The sequence below is a fragment of the Narcine bancroftii genome, chromosome 1, assembly GCF_036971445.1.
Source record: "Narcine bancroftii isolate sNarBan1 chromosome 1, sNarBan1.hap1, whole genome shotgun sequence".
Lineage (NCBI taxonomy): Eukaryota > Metazoa > Chordata > Chondrichthyes > Torpediniformes > Narcinidae > Narcine > Narcine bancroftii.
In genome coordinates, this window is record NC_091469.1 from 70,219,144 (window position 1) to 70,243,842 (window position 24,699).

At 41.4% G+C, this 24,699-nt stretch overlaps 1 protein-coding gene across 5 annotated transcripts in view; it reads left to right on the plus strand.

Moving 5' to 3' along the window:
- LOC138759356 (terminal uridylyltransferase 7-like) overlaps positions 1-24,699 on the plus strand; it is a 147,135-nt gene that overhangs the window by 104,195 nt on the left and 18,241 nt on the right. For 2 of the 5 annotated variants that reach the window (XM_069929592.1, XM_069929611.1), the window contains 6 exons: positions 2,999-3,076; positions 3,256-3,433; positions 6,520-6,567; positions 6,653-6,744; positions 11,205-11,320; positions 20,263-20,615. In XM_069929592.1, coding sequence (XP_069785693.1) covers positions 2,999-3,076; positions 3,256-3,433; positions 6,520-6,567; positions 6,653-6,744; positions 11,205-11,320; positions 20,263-20,615 — 865 coding nt within the window. Of the gene's footprint in view, positions 1-2,998; positions 3,077-3,255; positions 3,434-6,519; positions 6,568-6,652; positions 6,745-11,204; positions 11,321-15,873; positions 16,437-20,262; positions 20,616-24,699 lie in introns of those variants that run through there. The other 3 variants (XM_069929600.1, XM_069929620.1, XM_069929627.1) reach the window with 3 other exon arrangements.

Sequence of the window (24,699 nt, forward strand, 5' to 3'; positions counted from 1 at the left end):
AGTCGGGCGGGCGAGGGGGAGAGTCCGGCAGCGTGAGTCAGACAGGCGAGTGGAGGAGAAGGCAGTGCGAGTCAAGAGACCAGAAGCGTGAGTCAGACAGGCGAGTGGAGGAGAAGGCAGTGCGAGTCAAGAGACCAGCAGTGTGAGTCGCGCGTGCGGAGGGAGCAAATGGCAGCGCGAGTCAGGCGGGCGAGGTGGGGGGAGACCGGCAGCGTGAGTTGGGCGGGCAAGGGGGGGAAGACTGGCACCGCGGGTCGGGTGGGCGAGGGGGGGGGGAGAGACTGGTAGCAAGCCGCGTATTAAAGGTCAAAGACCCGCATGTGGCTCGCAAGTCACGGTTTGGCCACCCCTGCAATAACTTGTATAAGGAACTGGAATATTTTGACTATGTTTGAAATACAGAACAGATGAGGCAGTTGAAAGAAATTAACATTTCATGAAATAACCTTTGATTAAAATACTTAAAAGTTAAATGTACCTAGTTTTAATCAGGTATGAAAATCATCATAAGGAGTAAATGGAGAAAGAATTGTGATGTAATATATTGCAAAAGAAATAATATAACAAAAGAAAGGCAAGGCAAAAGAAAATGGTAAAGTGAATCAGATCCAAACGTTGGAAACACATGGCAGGTCAGACAGCATCTGGGCAGAGAAGCAAAAAGTCAGTAACTTGTCATCAAACTGGAAAAATAACCCTTTAAGTTGGAGAAACTAAGAACTGGTGCATATACAGGGAATGTCTGCAATAGATTGCACATGTAATAATTATTCCGTGCTGGTCATTTCACAGATGAATGAGAGTGTGCTTTGAGAGAAAAGAAACTAAAGACGCATTGAAACGGAGACATAGTATACTGCTTATATAAACCTAAAACACATCAGAAAGCAGGAAAAAAACCAAGCACATCAGGCATTGTTGGTGGATGTGTAAAAACTGAGTCAACATTGCAGGCGGATGACCTCACATAAGAACTGGGCAGTTCTTACAGAAGCAGGAAAGGCTAATTTTCTGAAATGCTTGAGAGCATGGAGTCCCAAGGCCAATGGTGTGCATAGACAGAAGATGAGATGCTACTTTTCATTTTCCCATTAGGTTGGGCATGCGAGATGAAAAATAAGCCAGAGTGGGATGGAAAATTATACAGCTCAGGGTCACATTTGCAGACTAAATAGAAACGTCTATGTTTGGTGGTTTCAGTGCTGAGGTAACCAAATCGTGGCACCCTAGGTTGTACATTAATTTGGAAGAAGGTGACAAGTAAGAAATAATAATTGTGACAGAAGAGAATAATGGAATCTTTAACTAAAACTTGTGTCAGGAAGCAATCTCTCCAAGATTACAGTGAACTTTGGTAAAGTACAATGGGGCTTAGAGCTGAAGAGGTCAGTGTGGAAGAAATATATTAGAGCTGGAGATGACTGAAAGTTCAAGGTCGCCTTGCAAATGAGTCTGTTTTGCTAAGACTGTTTGGTCTCGCCAACTTGGAGGATGACATTTAGACAGCAAATAAAAGAAGTAAATTGGTTTTTCCTGTGAATAGTGTTTGGGTTTGTATCTCCTGCATTTAAAAGAGAAGGTACCAAAAAGAAGGGGTATTTAGGAGTGATTGGAGCATGGATCAGATATTGTGGGCTAAATTGTCATGGTTCTAGGAAGAAAGGGAAGAAATTAGATTAAAAGTATATGAGATGCAACTGATACTGTCCATGGTGAAGGTGAATCTTGATCAGATTTGGAAGATGATATTGTCAAACCAGGAACAATTAAAGCAGTTAAACTAGGAAAATGGCATAGAGAACTATTGGGCGGCATGGTTGACATAGTGGTTAGTGCAAGTCAGGACTGAGGTTTGAATCCAACACCGTCTGTAAGGATTTTGTAAGTTCTCCCCATGTCTGCGTGGGTTTTCCTAGGGAGCTCTGGTTTCCTCCCACTGTTCGAAACATACTGGGGATGTAAGTTAATTGTGCGGCACGGGCTCATGGGCCGAAATGGCCTGTTACAAAATGGCTGTTTGTCTAAAATTTTAAAATTAAAAAAAACTTGGAGAAACCTGGGCTAATGGAAGTGAAATAAAGATGAATATGACATTCAGTGGATTTAATGGTGAATATGATCAGTAGCCTATCCCCAGAACGAGGGGATTGATCGGCAGCCTATCGCTAAAATGTGGGGATCGATTGGCAGCCTATCCCCAGAACGAGGGGATCGATTGGCAACCTATCGCCAGAACGAGGGGATCGATCGGCAGCCTATCGCCAGAACGAGGGGATCGATAGACAGTCTATCGCCAGAATGAAGGGAAGCAGGGATGGAAATAGGAGGCGAAATTAATATAATTTTCCATTGGAGACAAAAGCACAAAACTTTATGTCAAAGTCTTGGCAATATCAGATATAAAGTAAGAAGCAGAATCTGAATATAATTGATATAAAGAATGAAAGACTGGTTTCAGAATACAGCAAAATAAGGAAGGGGAAGAATAGGAATTATGCGAATTTTTTTTCCTTTTCTCTCTCCTCTCTCTCTATTTGTAGCTGACATGGATCGAATTGACCAAATGGGCTTATAATGAGTAGAAGCGAATAGATTCAGTTTGAATTTTTGAAATCATATATTTTAATTTTTGTATTTAATTTGTATTTTTAATTTAATTTTTAGTTTATATAATTTGGAAATACAGCATGGTAATAGGCCCTTTTCCCCCACAGGTCTGTGTCGCCCAAATACACCCATATGACCAATTAACCTACTAACCTCAAATGTCGTGGGGATGTGGTAGAAAAGCCGAACACCCAGGGAAATACAAGGAGAACAAACAAAACTCTTACAGACAGCACTGGGTTCAGTGCTGCAATAGCGTTGTCCTAATTACTCCAGTAACATGCCCCATAAGCTCTTAGAATGCTAAGCCTAATGTAATAGTGTATCTCCTGTTGGGAAGCTAAGTTTTCTTTTTTGTAAAATTATCACAATTCAACATTTTAATTTTCAGATAACTTGTGGGATCAAAAAGCCAGAACACTTTGTTGATGGTTGGAATGTGTATTATTTTGATAAACTGGATGAACTGGTGAGTTACCTTAAATAGTTGTAGTTCTTTATGCAGAGAATATTCCATTTCTTTTTATTCAATGTTTCTGTGCAGTGAACATCATTTTTTTTGGGTAGGACTTGTTGTTAAGCTTGTGTTCAACAAAGCCATTTGATAATTGAAAATTAATGCTGGCCTTTTAAACTTTACACTTATAGAAAAATAAATGGCCAGACTATGGAAAGAATAAAGAGACCCTTGGTGAATTGTGGCTGGGACTTCTCAGGTTCTATACAGAGGAGTTTGACTTTAAAGAACACGTTATTAGCATCAGACGAAAGACTCTACTCACAACCTTTAAGAAGCAGTGGACATCTAAATACATTGTTATAGAAGGTAAGTCTTGCGAGTATGATGTACATTTTGCATGATTCCAAAAGGGAAATTCATTGTCTGGTTCATCAGTATTGCAATTACAAACAAAATTTATTAAGGAAGACAACTCCAAAACAAGACATGCTTGATAGCCTTTTTTCAAACTGAACTGAAAAATAAGTGAAAAGTAGGGTTGTAATGTAGTAGCTGTTTATATATGCAATACAGGAAAAGAGCAAATACTTTTAAAAGCACTCTAGTAAATAAACAGAGCTTTTTTTTAAAAAAAAATCTGCTTTCTTCCTCCTTGTTAGATTTATGCTAAGAATTTAGTGGTGATCCCACAATCAGAAGGGGAATTGGATGGAACATATTTTCAAATTATGCTCTACTTTGGAGGTGCATGAGGTTCCTCAGGGAAATGTACTGATAAGTTTCAATTTTGTGACGTGCACACCTGAGCTGCCATTTTTTAGAAGTGGGCAAAATATTCCATTGACGACAGAGTGACTTCCATACTTCTCCCTGTCCTGCCTCCCATGCACCTTTCAGTTGAATTGCTGAGATGGAGATGGCACAGAGCCAGGCCAAGAATCACAGCTTGGTTCTTCTTGGGTCAGTGGTTCCCAAACATTTTAGGGCTGCCACAACCCCTCCCCTCCCGACACATACATATTCTTTTTATTAGGTCTACTGCAAATTTAAAACAGCAACTAATCTAACACTATAAACAAGCAAATGTATTTTACAATCAAAACTTATAGTAAACCAATGTATTTAGCAATAGGAAAAGGTAAACTTACATCTCACCTGTAACTACATTGTCTTCACAGTTTTCACACTATATTGCCTACACTTTTTTGTTTACTGTGTTGTGTCCATATTTTATTCTGCACAAAAAATACAAGTTCTTTGTAGGTTCATCCTGAGTGGTCCCATCCTAGCCAGTTGCCATCTCGGGCAGTTGGTCGCCATCCAGATCTGTCACCGTCCCAGGCAGTCACTCCCCACCCCTTGTCACCTGATGAATAGCGCACGATGAGTGTTGCGAGATGAGTTTGCTGGAAGCATTCGGGCTGCCCCCTTGGAACTTTCCACCACCCCCAGGGAACAGTACTGCCCACTTTGGGAATGATTGCTCTTGGTATTTGAAATTTTGTGCTGCATTTCAGTTTTGTATGTTCCTTGCTCCATTACAATGCTGATTCATTCTCATGGATATTTTTTTTCCTGCTGTACCAATTTCTCACTTTCTCTCCATTTCAGTGTCTTGATTTTCTCTCTCGTGCTCTCATTATCTGTTAACACTTTTAATGCAGCAAAAAGGTTAAAAGCAGACACTAAAAATAACATGAAATGAAAACTACAAAGGCGAAGACACTCAACAGGTTAGATCAGTGACCAATGAAGTTTTTAAAATCTTTGGTCTACCAGAATCTCTTCCCTTGCCTTCCATAGCAGCATTGTTGCATCAGGCCCTTGGAATTTGTCCACCTTTAAACATATGAAAGCATCTAATAGTATCTCTTCTAATAATCATATGTTCTTGAATTTCACTGGGCCACTTCCCACAATCACCTTTATTTAACAGACTGATTGCCATTTTGACTCCACATTGTCCACATCCTTTCCTTTTTTCCCCCTCCATGCTGGTCTGCATCTCCCCACTGCCCATTTCCCACCTCACCTTGTTAATGTTTTGCATCCCCAATCCAATCCAAATTAGTTCTAACCCCTCGCAATAGTTCTTGAGAACTTACCCGCAAGGATTTTGGACCTGTTCCAGATTGGATGGACCCTGGCCAACTTATTTAGTTCCTACCTTCCCCTGAAACAGAATCAATGATGCAGAAATCTAAATCATTCCCTCTTACCCCACTTAGGTAGTCACCAGTTGGCCTATTCTATTCTTGTTCTTGCTGGAACATGGCACTTGATGAAGTCCAAAGATTATAATCTTAAAATTTCAAATTTTTAAAGTGTGACATGGTTCCCTGGGTTCATGCTGCAGATCCTAATCCTATTTTTAAAAAATCTCTGTCATTAATGCTAATGTGGATCATTAACTGTTTATACTCCAACATGGCCAACAATCATTCTTTAACATCTTGCACCCTCTTCCTATAACCTTCTATGATTTAATCACTTAACCATTGTCAACTATGTCATCAACCACCAAATCTCCTTTGCCAAGTGTTTGCTGTTTTACTCCTGTAAGTTTATCCTTTAAAACCCTCCTCTTTGACCAAACTTTTGTTCATCTCTGTTATTCCCCTGCAAGGCTGGATATCAAATTTAGTTTGATTGTAAAAAGTGCGGGAGATGCTTTCCAGGTAACGCAGCATCAGAGGAGAGAGCGAGAGAGAAAAATTAATATGTTTCTGTGTTTGCAGATTCTATCAAACCCAGTGGTTCTCAACCTTTCCACTCACATACCACCTTAAGTAATCCCTATGCTTAGGTGATCTGTGATTATTGAGGGATTAGTTAAGGTGGTATGTGACTGGGGAGGGGGGGGGGGAAAGGTTGAGAATCACTGGTCTAGACCCAATTGTTACTGAAATACTTTGCTTGAGAAAATTGTCATTGGTCCATTTCCTTTCGTGTTATGAAGCAGTGGACATAACGAGTCAATGAGGTACAATTAAAACAAGTGGTTTTCAAACCATTTTCTTTTCACTCACATAACACTTTAAGCAATCCCTTACTAATCACAGAACACCTGTGGCACAGGGATTACTCAAGGTGGTATGTGAGTGGAAAGAAAATTTGAAAATCACTGATCTAACCTGTTGAGTGTCTTCGCCTTTGTGGTTTTCATTTCAGGTTATTTTTAGTGTCTGATTTTAACCTTTTTTGCTGCATTTAAAGTGCTATGAAATACAGGTTGTTGTTTTGGAAACCAGTTGTAGAATATCCTTTAATTCTTTTTTTGTTCTACTATTCCACAAATAGTACTGTAATTATTTTTGATCTATTCACAATTTATTTGAACACATCTTGAGCACATTATTATCATACTGAACTTTGAAAAAGTAGAGTTTATTTTAAGGATAAACCCCAAGTAGTTTTCTCAAAGTATAAACAATAGATTTTGTTTGAAATAGATCCTTTTGACCTCAACCATAATCTTGGAGCTGGATTGTCCCGAAAGAGTAAGTTTCATTTCACCCTTCAGCAAATGATTTCCATTACAAGGGATGTGGCTCTGATTTAAAGCTGATTGTTTTGTTTTTCTAGTGACACATTTTATTATAAAAGCTTTCATCAATGGGAGAAAAGTTTTTGGAACACCAATTAAATGCATCCCAGTACAATATCCTACAATTATGGTATGTCATGTATTTGTGTCTGGTAATTCACATACATTAAAATAAACATCACTTGAGCTTTTGTTATGAGTAAACTTTGTCCATATTTATGATATTGATCTGGCTATAGTCATGATAGATTTTTTTTTAATTTTGAAGTAAATAATAGATTTTCATTTTTATTTTGGAAAAGGAAAGAAAATAATTGGATAATTCATAAGATGACATCTTTTTAAAACATCTATTATTTTATACTCTCATCTCTCATTCTTGGAGATCAGTTTAAAAATTTGATGCCAAAATTCCAGCCAAGCTTTTATCTTTGGCATCAAAAGAAATGCAAATGTTTGTAAGCTATTGAAAGTTATTGTTTGAATCCTTTTTTTAAATTGATCAACCTAGTTAACAAAATTGATTATATTCTTTTAAATAAAAGCATTGTACGGAACCTTATTTGGTGGCCTTCATTGGGAACATAGTGCACAAATCTTTTAAACTTTCAAAGCATAGATTCTATTTCCCTTATTTCTAATCAGCTAGTCCTCGGGTTGAAAGCGTCTGATTTACGAACAACCCATAGTTATGAACTGGAAAGCCAGCTGGAAGTAGAATGGCATTAACTTCCCAATACACTTAAATGTCTTAATTATAATAATGCAATACATAATAATACAGTACTCTATGTAATAATAAAAGTAATTACATACGGTCATAAGTGAGCGAGAGCGGGGAGGGCATGAGCAAAGAGGGAGGAGAGGGCACGAGGGGGATTAGGGGGGCACAAGAGGTTGGTGGAGGGGGTGTGTGGGGTGGGGGCTCAGGAAGGAGCAGGGGAGCAAGCAGGGGCACAAGCAAGAGGGCAGGGGAGCAAGGTGGAGAAGGGGAGTGGGCGAGGGGATGGAGGGAGGGAGAGCAAGCAATAAGGGGAGTGGGCTGGGGAGCAAGCAAGAGGGAGGGGGAGGAAGCGAGCAAGGGGGAGGGGGAGAGAAGGAGGGAGAAACACAAAAACCACAGAGTCAGCAAAAGTCATTCCTGCTGTCATTTTACAAGCAGTGCCCGACTTATGACCATAAGGGTACAGAAGGATTGGTTGTAACTTGGGTTTGGTTACAAGTCAGGGAACGGGAACTTCGGGCTGCCATGAGCCACGGGGAATTCATTGGAGCGGGTACCACTGTATACAGTACTTTTAATACAAAATATGAATTTGTACAGTAGTTTTAATTTTAAAAATTTTTAAATTTGGTCATATGTGTGAGTAGACATAGTAACTCACGTAGGTTGGAAGTCGTGGACTACCTGTACCTAAAATGCATAAATCAGGTCAGACCAAACAAAGAAGGAAGTAATAATTAATACTTCAAGTCTTTATGACCATATGAACATACTTTTATTATTTACAGTACTCTATTACCTGTATTATTTATTATTATGTATTGTATTATGACATTTAAGATGTTTTAGTGTATTGGGAAGTGTTTTATATGATAGGTAAAATATGTTCTATATACTAAGTTAAACATTTGACTAACTGACACTTATTAAGGACCATATGTACCTATTCCAACTTGCATACAAATTTGAATGAAAGACAGACCTAGGTAACGGAACATATTTTTAACCCGGGGCTGCCTGTATCCTAGTTTTTAATTGATGCTACCAAATGCCACCAGTCCCTTCGCCATTGAGCAGTGAGAGACAAAGGAAATGCAAAAAGCTGAGTATGGAGTTTGACTTCAGCAAGAGTTCAACCTTAGAGAGAATTCAGTCTTAAGGTACAGTTGGCCTAAATGATAAAAGGGACACAAGTCATCTTTAATCCTGTGAAATGTTAAGTTGGCAACAGCTGACAATTTCTTTTTTGACATGAGAGCGTATTGATGTTTATCACCATGGCCAAATGCCAAATGGATTCTTACTTCTTGGACTCAAGCTGAGTTATCCAAACTTGAAAAATAATTGGCATTGTTATGCTTGATCATTCAAGAAGAATGACTTTTCATAGGTTTAACGCTTAACTGACTTTATTTTCCTCAAGCTCAAATGTCACTTCCAGTATTGGATCATCCATGTGCATTGTATACTGGGAAATGTAGTTCTTATTTACAAGCATAATAATACAACTTTCCCCTTTTTAAAAAAAGCAAACACAATACTACATCTACATAATAAAAATATCTACTTTCTGTGCTCAGTCTCTCTTTTTTGATGCAGCTGAAGTCGCTCGTTAGACTCTGTCAACAAACTGTCCACTGTGTCTGATAGTGGCTTAATGTGTTCTTCTCTCTCTGTCGGCCCTTTGCAGTTTCTGATTCCTTTCTTCAAGCTGAGTCTCTAAATGTCTCAAACATTCTTCTATGCTGCCAGGCCACCGTTCAGGCTTTGCCAGAGCTGCAATTCATTGGGGGCAAGTTCAGCCTCTAATTCTGGCAGCGTCTGCTCGCTTAATAGTTTGCTGCGATTATTTGCTTCATTGTTTACGTTCCTATACTGTCTATTTTTGTCTTTGAGCTGGCGTATGAAGGCATCCTTATTTGCCAACTCATTTTCCAGTTTGTCATTCATGTCATGTAATGAGATTGATTCTCTCTGTACATTATGGTATCGCTTCTCCATTGTAGCTATCCTTTCTTCCATGTGTGTTGTGTGCTTATCTTTGATCTGTGAAGCCATTATGAAAAAGATTTTCACCAGGTTGAGCTCTTCACATGCACTCAGACCTAATATTGGCTGTACTCTCAACAATCAATATTTGTGACTTTAGATGCCACCCTTTGTGTTTGAAGGTCATCATATAGCCCCCTTTTTACTGGAACATGCTCTCTGGTGTAGCCTTTCACTTTTAATTTCACAGGATAAATCTTGCTCTTTGGTGAGGGTCTTCCATAGTTAACAGATTCAGCTGGGCTCTGGTGTTGAGCTTAAATGGAATTACTGTCTCATTCACAGACCCTGGAAAGATCCATTCTCTTTTGCCAGCAATAATCTTTATTGAATCCAAGAAGAATTCCTCCATTTATTCGTCCACTGAGTATACCTTTCTCTTAGTATCCCCTGCTTTTTCAAAATGATTCTTCTTCCTACATTTTTAGCAGAACTTCTCTTAGGGAGGACACATCTTTGTTGTCTACATTCACACCTGCTGCATTTTCTGTTTGAGCTTACCACTTTGCTTTGTTGTTAATTTGGGAAACTCCTGGTGCTCTGCTTATCTGTTTTCAACACATGCACTGTTGTCTATACTCTGTGGCTCCTTAATTGTTGTATGTATCTTTTGCAACTCCTTAGCTTGTGCTCGTGTGGTCTCTGCTGCCCTACACATATTCACATCCTTTTCCACAGTCGAATATTTTTCATGCAACTTTCTTTCTCTAAGTCCATTATCTGGGATTCCGTGAACTATTCTGTCTTTAATGAGTGAGTTTTTCAAATCTCAATATTCACAGGAGTGTGAAACTCGGCTAAATATAGGTTGAAGCTCATACCTTGTTTCTGGTCACAGGAGAAAAACTTGAATCTCTCGTATTTGATGTTTTAACTTAGGACAAAATACTCCTCAAATCCTGTCATCAGAGAGTCCAATGTGAAAGCTGCCTCTTTGATTTGAAAACTGTTGTAGATGTCCGAGGCATCCTCATCCATCATGTGCAAAAATAGAGACACTTTTCATTTTCTATCGATCTCCGCTCCACTAGCTTCTAAATAAATGTTGAATCACTGTTCGAATTGTTTCCAATTATCGGTTAGATTGCCAGTAAACTGCATCGGTGTGGGAGGACTTAACCTATCCATGCTTACAAACTAGTGTCTTCTCTTACTCACTCAGACATTTCTGACACCAGGTTATGCTTGTTCTTTCAAGAAGAATTACTTTTTGTGGTTTAACACTTAACCAACTGTATTTTCCTCGAGCTGCTTCAACTGACTTCCAACTGCCACTCCTCTCATATGTCACTTCATGTTATTGGCCAACCATGTTGGGAAATGGAGTCCTTACTTAAATGCATAATAACACAGACACCACCTCATTACTTTTATCAAGATAAATAAATCCTGGTTTGGGATCTAAGAAGTAAGTGAAATCAATAAACATTTGCGAGAAAAAGGAGCTTGATGACAGTGCTGGAATCCACCTGAATATACTGAGTTGTTAAACACTGGTGATCATGGCAACAACACAAAGAAAATTAAACACGAGCCTGCAGCAAAGCTCTGGAGCTGGTGGCTGCAACTAAACTGCAGGAACTTAGTTATAACCTAGGGTTATAACAACAGACTAAATGGAGGTAATGTTTTCTCCATAATGTTGATGTTGGGAATGTTATGGTGTAGTTGTGCACAGAAGAGCCTATCAGATAGTCAAGAAAATGTTTCATTTTTCAGTTTCATTCTGGGTTTCGCCAGAAGCACTGTTGCAAAACAAAAAAAATGTGGCCAGTTGTGCAGATGCAATAATTTGCTGACTTTTTTTTAAATTGAAGGAGTATTTCTTTGATCCAGAAATTTTGACTGAGGGAAAGGGAGCACCAAATGACAGATGCTGCCGAATTTGTGGAAAGATTGGACATTTTATGAAAGACTGTCCAATGCGGAAAGGGTAAGGGGGAATTGATTTTTATCGCTTTAGTTGATCTGTGTGCACATTTGCTACTAATAGGTTTTTTTCTTCAAAATTCCAGTTTTTGTTTCAGTAATTTAATTTGAAATGTTTTATTGCTGATTAGGGGCAATTTGAAGTGATCAATTAATCTATTAACTCACAAAATTATAGAATGACCATAGAAATATTTCCATCCATAGCAGCCAGCTCTAGAAATACTTTCATCTGTAGAGCTAAAATCTCTCTTCCTGGTCATCCTGTTGACATAAAAAGCATCTTAAAATGAAAAAAGATAACATTGGTGAGAGTGCTATCTAGAGATTTAAAAGAAAATACAATGTCAGCAAAGTACCAGAAAATATGGGATCCTACTTTTTATAAACAAGTATTTTAAGAGCGAAGTAATAAATAATTAAGTGAAAAATGCCAACATTGGCAAGAGTCCATAGAATGATGCTGGTGGCTATTATAATTATTTTTTTTATTCTCAATTGTATTGAAGGACATTGGATGAAATATAAATTTTTATAAAATAGTGAAGAAAAAGAAAATTGATAAGGAGAAATTATCTTCCATACTCTTTATTTCTCTATGATAAATAATACTTTAGAAACATGCACCATGAAAGCCAGTTTATCGAAAGGATCAACCACTTTAAAAAAAAATATGGCTCTGCATATTTCTCGAGTATTCATTCATTTTGTTTTTTCTATTTGCTTACATCACCATTTCAAATTGTAATATCTTGTACGGAAAATATAGTTTTATTCATTTGCTGTTATATAAATTTGTTATTTGGTTATTGACCCTTTTATCGGTAGGAACTAGTTTTCCTTTCCTCAATTTTGTATCACACCCACTAAATATCCCATAACCTTCTTTACAAAACTACCATAATGTATTACATTACACCTCCGATGATCCGAAATGGTCTATTTCAGATATAGAAAACTGCACAGTCGCAACAGGAAAGCACTTGTAACAGTGTTTAAACAACAACAAATAAGAGTTATGGCTTTTTAAGCATTAAAATAAAGTTTAATTCTCACCAAAATAATGTTAACCACTGCCGATCACTGACACTTCCTCACCGAGGCCCCACTGGGAGCCTGAGGGTCCTGCTCCTATCCGGGAACTTGAGATCCGCTGCACTGCTGCCGATGTCAGGGGCCCGAGGTCCCTGGTCACTTTGGCTCTGAAAAATTTTGGATAAATGAGGATTTCAAATATCACAGTTGTAATATTATTAAAAAACCCAAAGCTTCTGTTCTAAATTAGTAGCACAGAAATCCAATTACTATGTTTAAAATTATATTCATATTTTTTTCTATCTGGAAATGTGCAAGTTTTGCAGTAGTAAATAGTATGTTTTGAACATTCATTATGGGGTTTTCCCTGTCAAAGTTCTTGTTAACCTATTACTCAGATAAAATACTCGATTATCACTAATAGACCAAATTAATTTTCTTGTTTTGAATTTTCATGTTGGGAAGAGTATCAATTTGGTGGGTTCACAGAGAGACGAGTCTGAACACGTGTTACTATCACACATAACGTATATTAACATACAGAAGACAAACGGTAGAACGTTAAACGGTACTTGATTATTATTTAACTTAAGCGATGACATAGACATTCACTTTGGACTTCAGATGGACTCCAAACAGTGGTAAACCTATACTTGACCCACTCAAACACAACAAACAGGGACTCTTAGACACACCCAGTTCCTTGTCCAGCAGGTATTGATCTATCGCAATACTAAGGCTCAATTTCAGTGTAGTGCACACCTTGCCTGTCAGCCTACCCGCGATGTCCACAGTAGCGACATGGCGTGGATTGTTGTCTGGGGCTTAGACCATGAGGCAGAGAGGAAGAATGCGTTGTGCATTGGTGTTATGTACTGTGCTAATCTGTGCTTCTAGCTAATAATGACCCTAGGTGATTTAAATTAGCTAGTGGCAAGTTGTGTACTAATGGGTAGCTAGAGTTCAATCTTGATTGACAAGTGATGTGACTTCCGAATAAGTTTCAGACGGGGAGGACGTGACCATCTACAAAACACATATTTCAAACAGGCAGGGAGCCCACATTTCCTCCACACACAACATGCTACCCCTTGGAAGTCACATTACTTTGCAATGACTATGCTGGCAATTAATGGCTCTGTGTACATGTTATGACTATAAAAACAGAAAAAGAAAATAAAAGAACAAAAAGGCATGTTTTTAAAAAAACAATGAATGATACTAATCAAACAGATTAATATTCAGTATGCACTACTGCCTTCTGTATGCTGGACAAGGCACACAATCAAATTCAAGGACAATGCCTCACCAGCTCTCCACCCCCAGCCAAGCAGGGTCGTTGTGTTTCCGATGAAGCAGGGTGCTATGGGAGCTACTCCCCAATATTAGAGGGGAGGGAAGAGAAAGAAATTTGTCTGGTCATTGACTCGCATGCCTGGTTTCTCCAGCTTGGCTGGCAAATGTGAGCACCCTTATCACCAACATCTGTGAGCAGGCAGTGCAAGATCATCCATCAGGTGCCAGAGCTGTCTCTTGGCTTGAGCATCCCATGCATTTGGCTCATGTTTGGGTGCTTCCTAAGCACAATGCCCAGATGGCTGTTGCCATGCTATCCTGTGGTGAGCCAGGGGGCAGGCCGGGAGGCGTGCATCCAGGGTGTACTTGGAGTGCCCCATTTTTCTGGGCTGGTGTTTGACACCAGATTGCCATTCCCAATCACGCTCTCTTTAAAAGGATGGCACAAGTGCCTGTGTTGGATCCCTGTAATGAGAACCAGGAGGAGTCGGAACTGAAAGTTAGTCAATTTGTGATTTTTAAATAAAGTTCCTGAAGCACCCACCCCATGAGGTATTTGTTTCTGTTAATGGGAGTGCTGGTGGGGACGCTGTCATTGCCGAATGGAAACAAAATGTATGCTAGTGTGTGATCTATAACATCGTAATTAAAAGCTGAAACTACAATTTCCTGAGTGTGCTGAGAGACATTATGTAGAGTAGATACCATAACTCAGGTGCAAAAAAAGGTCCATTACCAAGGCTGTACTTGGAAGGTGCATAACAGGATGTGGTTGAATGTCCAATGGTGAGGTTTAGGTTTCCAAGGCAAACAGCTCTTGCCTGTCTTGCGGAGAGTTCTTTGCATAACACAGATGGGATCACATCAGTTTGTTGAAATCAATGTGAGGAATTGCAGCTGTATGTTGTGCTGAAGTATTCCTGCAGGATAGGTGGATGGGTGGAGTACTTCACTCCCTCTTGAAGAGTTTGTTAGTATAGTAACATATAAATGCAGTTTCTCCTGGGAACTCAACCCACCAAGTGCTTCCAGTCCACGAGCAACCACCTCCCCCTTTCTGGGCAGACCTTGTGGCTGCTGCACCCAAACCCGACCAGACTCCTCAGGGTCATGAAAGTCACCCTTGTCCAATTTTTGATGTGCCGATGTGGCCAAATGTCTAGAAAGCAAGGACCCCACCCCCCCGTGCAGTGGGGCATGAATTGAAGTGGTCCACTGCTTCTTGCAACTTGCTGAGCCACCCCTTGAGCATGTTGTCGGGTGTCAGCGTGCATATCTTTTGCTTGAGGAGTCCATTTATGTCCTCTATTAACCCTGAAACCCTGATGCTTGTGGGTGATAGGGGATGTGCAACAGCCTCAAGATACCAGCCTCTGACGCCAAGTTTTGTACCTTCGACCCCATAAACCATGAGCCCTGATCAGACTGTATCTCCTATGGTGTTCCAGAAATGGAAGAGAGATATTTCAGACCCCAAATGGTGTTGTCCTGGTCGGCCCACTCGCAGGGCACTGACACCAGAGTAGGTATCCACCATTGTCAATATGTATGCTTTTGTATTTTGTCATTTAAGAGGACTGACATAGTCTACTTGCCAGACTTGGCCCGCTCCCGTGCCGCGCCAAATGTGCCCAGATCTCCCCATCAGACAGCTCCACGGTTTGATCAGCTGGCTTGCGAGACAATTATCTATGGCCGTCCGCACCCGATCCTGGGTTAGGGCTACCCCTATGCCTTTTGCCTACTGTCACGTCCTGTCGGACACCAGGTGATCCATTTTGCCAGGGCACTGGAATCTACCTTGTGGAAGCAGGTGGAGGCTATGTAGGTTTGAGCTGCACGGTTCTCAGCAGCATTGTGGGTGGCCTTCACTTTAACCCTGTTGATGTAGCCCTATCCCCAGCCTGCTCCCAGATGTACCTCCAGTGCTGCTGACCCCATCGTGGGCAATGGTGGATCTCCCACCCCATCTCGCGCCAGCGAGGCATCCACACTGCCATCCTGTTTCCCACAGCCCATGAATCAGAATAAAAACACACTGGATGTCATTGATTTTATTGCTAGTGCTACATCAGCCAATTTCATGTGCTTGCTGGATCCCCCACCCCCTCTTGAGTAAGGGTCTTACCTGTGCCTGTGTGTAGTACGCTGCTCACCATATCTGCTTCCCGTTCTTCCACAAACTGGAGCTGTCCGTAAACCAAGCTTGTTGCTTTTCTTTCACAGTGAGAGAGTTGAACAGCTGACCCCAAGATGCACGAGAGAGATTGACAGTTGGGACTTTGGACGGGGGATTGTGACTCTCATGGAGGGCCATAACTTTTTCATGCAGGCTGCTGATCCCTTGTGGCCCTGTCTCTGCCCAATCGGCAATATGCCATTGCCATTTCACAATGGAGGAACGCTGTCTCCATCTCCATCCCTCTTTGTGGGTGGCATCAGAAGTCTTATCCACCGCATGAGGATGACTGTTTCATTGATAGTTTGAATACTCTGTGGAGAGGATAACCAAATAACACGCCAGGAGCTGGCATTCGAAGGCGGTGTGGCGGGAGGTGAGTTCGGGTAGGGATTTTGTCCAGAAGCCTAGTGGAACACTGCAGCCATTGATTTTCTCTCATAAGCTCTACTTGGCTGTTGTGGTGGATCTGAGATCTAGAGTCTGTCAGGGGGAGAGCAGCAGAGCCTTCTCCATGGCTTGTTTTGCTGTTTCAAAGGCTAGCTGCTGTTGAAAGGTGGTCTTCTTCCTGGAAACGGCATACAGCACGTGCGGCAGCATGGTGAGGTGTGGAATGTGCTGCCACCAATAACCCAAAAGGCCAACAAAACTTTGTGTTTCAGCCTTGGTAGTGGCTACTGCTGGATTGAGCATTTTATTTCTCACTGTCTCTGGGATGTCCCGCTGGTCTGAGTGCATTGGATTCCCAGGAAGAGGACTGTCTTACTGGGACCTTGTACCTTCTCCCAATTGATAACCTAGCCACGATCGCGGAGCCCAGAGATGAGGGAAGTCCTTTGCCACTGTCTCCTCTGTAGGCCCCTGGATGAGAATATTAACGATGTGGTTTGCATCGATGTTGGGGGAAGGGCAATGTTTATCAAATTGTGGGCTATTAATTCATGGCAGAGCATGGGGCTGTGGACCTACCCCTGGAGTAGGTAGCAAAAGGTATATTACTTGCCAATCCAGGTGATGGCAAACTGATTCTGGGAGTTGGGGCTTAAAGGGATGGAGAAAGCATTGGCGAGGACCCTGCCTGCAATATCCTGCACAAATGTGACCACTTCGGGAATGGCTGAGGCAGAGTTGGGGAGGGGTTTATTAAATTTGCAGTAGTTGAGTCATTTGCCACGTGCCCTTTTAATCAAACGGGCCAGACTGGGGTGTTGTAGGGGGGTATGGCGGATCTTATCATCCCCTTGTGGAGGACGGCTTTGATCGCTTCCGTGATCTCATTGCCCCCTGGTTTTCATTACTGGGGGGGGTGTGCAGACTACTTTGGTTGGAGGGGTAATGACAAAGGGAGTCCATTTGGCCATCCCGATAATGATGGTTGCCCGGGTGACCCCAAATGTGAATTTCCCTTTACTGACTGCCTCTTGAGTACTCCCTCATCTCTGGCTCTGCGATCATGACTAGGCTATCAATCGGGAGAGGGTACATGGTCCCATTCAGACAGAATCCAATGCACTTAGACCAGAGACAGTGAGAAATAAAATTCTCAATACAGCAGTGCCCACCACCAAGACTGAAATACAAAGTTTGTTGGCCTTTTGGGTATTGGCGGCTGCAAATTCCACACCTCACCATGCTGTATGTATGTCATCCCTAGAAAGAGACCACCTTTTACTGGGGTTCTGAACAGCACTCTGAGGAGGCTACTGCCAAGTCTGAGATGGAGCAGGGAAGCTCATTGCCAATGGAGAGGTGAAGAGTGACCTCTCTGGCAGAGGGGACGGAACACCCTAGCCCCTCTATATTGACTTAAGGACCACAGGGATAACTATGCTCTGCCCTAGTGTCAAACAATGTTATTCAGTACTGGGTACTGGACAGCCATTGGGATAAATGGCCTCGGGTCACCCAGCTGGGACAAGAACACAGAGTGGATCTGTCAGGGTCCCTGGCCTCCATCCTATGGAACAGAGATTGAATTGTTCCACACACCAGGGGGTGTCAGCTGCAACATTGTGCTTTTGTTGGCCATTTCTTGTTGCACAAAGGAGATTATCTTTGCCCTGAGGGCAGCAGGGGGTCCCCTCAGGTGGGGGAGGAGCAGAAGACTGTAGAGTGAGGTGTGGTGAACGGCATGGTTTTGTGCATATTTTTTTTCTACAGTAGTCCTGCCACGTGACAAACATGGTGGCAGTGGAGATGCCATGTAGAAGGGCACAATCTACCCCAGTACGTGCCCTCACCATTCCTATCTTTCCCATGTTTTGCCTCCACCTGCCAAACCTGTGCGGGGATCCACTTTGCGGGTACTCCTCATTCTAAATACTCCAGACTTTCCAACAGGGTGATGGCTTCAAGGATGCTTTTACCACTTGCTGTTCCCATCAAGGGCAAGACCACTCCTCTGAGGTCACGGTGGACGGTAATGACTAGATACTCTGCCAAGGTGGGGATTATCTTTGACATCTTCAGGGATGTTGTGCCCAGGAGCCCTGCTGTAGAGGTTGGTGATAAGCCCCCATTCCCTCGTGCCCTCGCTAATGGTGTGCCACTGCAGTCAGCACGTAGGTTCCCACTCTATCAGCATGGAAAACCTAGCCCACACCGTAGTCACTACCCGGTTCCACAGTGTTCTTCCCTCCTTGATCCCTCCAGGGTGCACTTGCAGGGAATTGTTAACTGAGTGCTGAGTGGACAGACTTCCCAAGCCTCTAAATGGGACAGACGGACCCTTCGTCCCACAACCAGAATAGCCAAGTGACTAGATACTCACCTGACTGTTAGCGGTATCTTTCTGCCAGCGTAGCCGATTCCTTAGTGGAGTACACCCTCACAATGACCTCGCACCAGCCCTCTCCTGTCTACTGGAACCCTCACCGTTCTCGCCACTCTCCCCATTATGGAGAACCGACTGGGGTCCTCATAACAGGTCATGGACTGCGTGGTCACCGGCCTGTTTACAAGGTCTCTAGGATGTTTTGGGGTGGGGTGGGTGGTGGCCTGCATAATCGGACTCAGCTTCTGCAAAGTTATCATCGTCCAACCACACATCACTTTCCTCCCTGCACATCATGATCACCCTGACCTTAACTAGGTCGACCTGCCAGCCAGTTAGAAGGGTTGCTTGAAGCTCCTGCGCTTTGACCAGCTGGCAGGCAGCTTCAGTGTATTTAGTTCCTACACAGCTTATGTGCACCCTAGCAGCAACCAGTACCTCCCACAGGGACCCGCGCTCGATTGTCAGGGTTTCTAACTGCCCATCTTTCTGAGCACCCAACCTGCTTAACTCCAACGTGATATCCCACTGGCATCTAAGTAGGGATACTAGTAGCCATAGGGCATCCTCTCAGTGGGGGTCCAAACTGTCAACTCAGTCAACTGACTGCCACGCCGCCAATGGCTTAACCCCTGAAGGTCTTCGGTCCACCCAGGGATTTTATACTCCAACCCTGGGATCCTTTCCCTGTTTGTGGGTTGCTTCCTGTTCGCCCATTGGTGAGAAGATAAACAATCAACTATGCACCTGACGGCACGCACGCACGCACACACACTCTCCAACCCCATAGGGTTAAGATTCCACTTGTGTGCAGCTGAAACTCTGAACCCTGCTCTCAGCTCCAATTGTCATGTTGGGAAGAGTATCAGGTTCGGTGGGTTCACAGAGAGATGAATCGGGACACAAGTGTTACAATCAGAAGTAACTTTTATTAACATGGGAAACAAATGGGAAAATGTTAAACTGTACTTGGTCACTATTTCACTTAAGCAACTATATAGACATTCACCTTGGACTTCAGTTGGACTCCCAACAGTCGAAAACATATACTTGACCTGCTCACACACTACAAACAGGGATTCTTACATACACACCCAGTTCCCTGACCAATGGGGTTGTGGCTTTCTGCAAGTATTCATCTATCGCAATACTATGGCTTGGCTTCACTGAAGTGCACACCTTACCCATGACCCTTTCAGTGATGTCTACAATAGTGACCTGGCATGGAGTGATGTCCAGGGCTTGGACCATGAGGCAGTGCTAATCTGTGCTTCTAGCCAATAATGACCTGAGGTGATTAGCCAATGGCAAGGTGTGCATTAATGAGTGGCCAGAATCCAACCTTGATTGACAGGTGATGTGACATCCGAATAAGTTCCAGATGGGGATGACACGTGACCACCCGCAACCCCATACATTCCAGACAAGCAGGGAGGCCCTGTTTCCTCCATACACAACTTCCCATCCCTTGGAAGTCACATTACTCTGCAATGACTATGACAATTAATGACTGTACATGTTATGACTGTAAAAACAGAAAAAGAAAAGAACAAAAAGGCATTTTTTTAAAATAAAATACTGTATTATCACTAATAGTGCAAAATAATTTTATTGTACTGAATTTTCCAAAAATAAATTGTTTTCTAACTTTTTTCAATGTTAGCAGTAAAGCAAGGCAACGACAGCATGTAGATGATTTTCAAAAACAGTTAATACCTGTTGGCAAATGTGAAAAGCTCTTGGAAAAGGTGAAGAGAATTGTTGAAAAAGATTCTCCAAAAAAGATGCCAAAGCCACATCACCAAGGTTTAAAGGATGCTCCAGTAAAAGGAGAGACCTATTCAGAAGTTCGAATACCCAGGAAGTCAAAGGAAGCAAAACCTGCAAATGAAATGTTCAAAGCGAAAGTTGCCAGGCAGTATTATGAGCAAAGAAAGAAACAGGAGGAGAGAGATAAGCGTTGTTTCATCTGCGGGAAGGAAGGTCACATCAAAAAAGAATGCCCTCTGCACACAGGTACAGATTTAATATTAAGGTTCATTTTTTTAGATGCTATTAATTGAGGCTTGATTAAAGTTGGTTTCCATTGTGGTTCTGTAAATATAGGATTATATGGGATTAAAAAACCAATATGTTTGCCATATGCTAAAGTACTTTCTTCAGTGCTGTTAAGTGAGTTCCAGTATTTTGAGCCACTGACAATGATAGAATATAGAACACTACGGTACAGGCCCTTGGGCCCTTAATACTTTGCTGACCAATTTTTTAAAAATGTACTAAACCTTCCCTATCTCATAACCCTCTATTTTTTCTTCCATCCACATGCCAGCCTAAGAGTCTCTTAAACGTCCTTATGTAACAGCCTCCACCACCATCTCTGGCAAGACATTCCAAGCACCCACAACTCTCTCTAAAAAGAAAACAAAACTTACCCCTGATGTCTCCCCTAAACTTCCCTCCCTTCCCTTAGTACATATGTCATCTGGTGTTTGCTATTCCTGCCCTGGGAAAAAGATGCTGATGTCTCCCCTAATCTGTAGACCTCGAGATTTAATAAAATCTCCTCTCATCCTTTTTCCCAAAGAGAAAAGTCCCAGCTCTGCTAACCTTGCCTTGTAGATTTATTTTCTAATCCAGGCAACATCCTGGTAAATCTCCTCTGCACCCTCTCCACATCTTTCTTATAATGAGATAACCAGAACTGTACACAGTACTTTAAATGTGGCCTCACCAAAGATTTGTGAGTTGTAACAAGACCTCGAGACTCTTGAACTCACTTGCTCTATTAATGAAGCCCAACATCCCATAGGCTTTCTTAACTATCCTATCAACCCACGCAGTGACCTTGATGGATGTATGGATTTGGGTCCCAATGTCCCTCTGTTCATCCACACTATTAAGTATCTGACCATTAACCCTGTATTGTCCAGATTGAACTCCATCTGCCACTTTTCTACACAACTCTGCATCCTGTCTGCATTCTTTTGTAACCTTCAACAACCATCAGTATCATCTATAACTCCTCCAACCTTCGTATCATTTATTTTTAAAATATTTCTTATTGAGTTTAACATATAAATTTAAAGCATTTTAAGAAAAGCACATAAATCATCTTGTATACATGTAAGCACAAAAAAGAAAAAGAAATTGATGAAACTACATTGATTCTTCGTATCATCCGCAAACTTGCTGATCCCTCCTTCTGTCTCTTCATCTAGGTTCAAGCAGGTCCCAGAACAAATCCCTGCAGAACTCCACTAATCACTGACCTCCAGGCAGAATACTTTCCTTCCACTACTACTCTCTGCTTTGTACATGCAAGCCATTTTTTAAAAAATCTACACAGCCAAGATTCCATAGATCCCATATGTCATGACTTTCTGAAATAGTCTCTCATGGGGGACTCATTCAAGTGTCTTACTAAAATCCATTCAGATCAATCTACTTCCCTACCCTCATCGACTTCTTTTGTTACCTCCTCAAAAAACTCAATAAGACTCATGAGGCACAACGTTCCTTCACAAAGCCAAGCTGTCTATCCTTGAGTAGCCTGTACTTCTTCAAATGCTCATAGATCCTACCCTTAAGAATTCTCTCCAGTAGTGTGCACACTCTGATGCAAGACTCACTGGCCTATAATTTCCAGGATTCTCACTTTTACCTTTTTTAAACAATGGGACAACATTTGCCATTCTCCAATCCTTCCGGAAACTCCCCAGTGGCCAAAGAGGACTCAAAAGTCATAGCCACTACCCAGCTATCTCTTCCCTCACTTCCCACAGCAACCTGGGGTATATCGTGTTTGGGCCCGGTGATATCAATCTTAATGTTTTAAAGAAGAGCTAACACTTTCTCTTCCTTAATCTCAACATCGGCCAGCACACAAGCCTGTTCTATTCAGACCTCACCCTGATCAAGATCCTTTTCTCCTGATACTGAAGCAAAGTTTTAATTTAGGACCTCCCCATCCTCTGCCTCCAGGCACGTGTTACCCCATCTTCATCTCATCTTCTTTCTGTTCTTCACATATGCACATAGAATGCCTTGAGGTTCTCCTTCATCCTGCATGCCAAGGCCTTCTCAAGCCTCCTTTGAGCTCTCCTAAGTACTTTCTTAAGCTCCTTCCTGGCTACCATATGCCCTTCCTGTTTCCTGCTTCCTATATCTAATGCAGTGGTTCTCAACCTTTTTCTTTCCACTCACATACCACTTTAAGTATTCTCTATGCCATAGGTGCTCTGTGATTAGTAAAGGATTGCTTAAGATGGCATGTGGGTGGAAAGAGAAAGTTTGAAAAATATTGTTTTAATTGTACCTAATTGACTCGTTATGTGCACGGTTTCATAACTCCAAAGGAAATGGGCCAATGACAATTTTTCTCAAGCAAAATATTTTAGTAACAATTGGGACTAGAGCAGTGATTCTCAACCTTCCCTTCCCACTCACACACCACCTTAAGCAATCCCTTACTAATCACAGCACTGGTAGCATAGGGATTACTTAAAGTGATATGTGAGTAGAAAGAAAAAGGTTGCTTCCTTCTTTGTCTTAACTAGCTGCCTCACCTGTTTTGTCAACTCTGTTGAATGCCATTGAAAAAATGTTGATTATAATTATCTGGCACTTACCACTAATTTGCTACCCAAGTCTGAATGTTGTCCATGTTTTTTCCAAAGCCAAGTATGTATTCAAATAAGGTTTGACAATATACAGTTATTACCAAAAATCTTTGCTTTTAAATTGATTGGATTCTGATTGATAAGGCAACTGAAGCTTGAAAGTCTAGGATGGTGTCATAAAGAACACTGCTGATCGGATCCTAGAGATAGAAGGATCATCTTCTAGCTTTACAATAATTTTCTTGGTGACTGTACCAACCTAGATGATGTATCCCTCGATTCCATTACTTGCATTCCTTGAAATCACGTTCTACCATTGCAATTCTAACCTTGTCTGAATTTGGAGCAAGGCTGCAGTGACATCTGGTGTCGCGTTGTCTTGCCAGGACACAAGTTAAGTATTGCTTTGGCAATTTGGTGATTAAAATGCTGTTTAATTGTATTTTCAATTACTTTGTTGTTGATCTAGAGTCTAGGAAGGGAACTGGCTGAAATGGATTTTACCTCCACAATTTTCCACTGTGAGATTCAATATTCCAGCTTTTGTCTGCAGCTTGGGGAGAAATGGCTGGTTTGGAATACATGTTTAGTACAACAGCCAATGTGTTGGGGCCCACAATTTTTGTTATAAGCAATGGATTCAGAGGTTTCTGTGCTACTACTACCCGAAGATGAAGGTGGTCACTAATGCTTTCCCCTTCCGTTTTGCAGTCATGCTGAGGTCTGTGGTTTTTAAGGAATGGAGTCTTTTATTTCTTTTTTTTTAATTTTTTAAAATTTTTCACACTGTGAACCATATCAACCAAAATATATACAAACGTTTCTCATTAAATATACAGTGGCATTTTCTCCCTTTTTTCCTCCCTCCCTCCCTTCCAATCCCCCTCCAAAACCAATAAATATTCAACATATACAATACAATAAAACCATAAAATAACATCTTCACACAATGAAAAATAAACAAAAAAAATGTGTCATCTACTTTTACACACTGAATCAACTCGTTTTGTCTTCTTATCATTTTAGGGGGTGGAGGTCGGAGGCAAGCCCTCTCTGTTATGTTCCATGTATGGTTCCCAAATTTGTTTAAATAATGTGACTTTATTTTTTAAATTGTTATTTTTTGCAATGAAATACATTTATTCATTTCCATGTACCATTGCTGTATTCTCAGGCTCTCTTCCATTTTCCAAGTTGACATTATACATTTTTTTGCTATCGTTAAGGCTATCATAATGAATCTTTTTTACACTTTATCCAATTTGAGGCCTGTCTTGGGTAAACTTATACCTCTCATTTTGTTCATTTTAGATTGGTCACAGTGTTTTAGCTACCGAAAGAAAATAGACACACACACCGAGAGCAGTTCAGTTTATACAAATGTTTATTACTAATTCAAAAGCTGATTTCACACTACAATATGCAAGCCCTTCCCAACTATACTTATCAATGCTTGGACTGGTCCCAACTGCCGAAGCGAG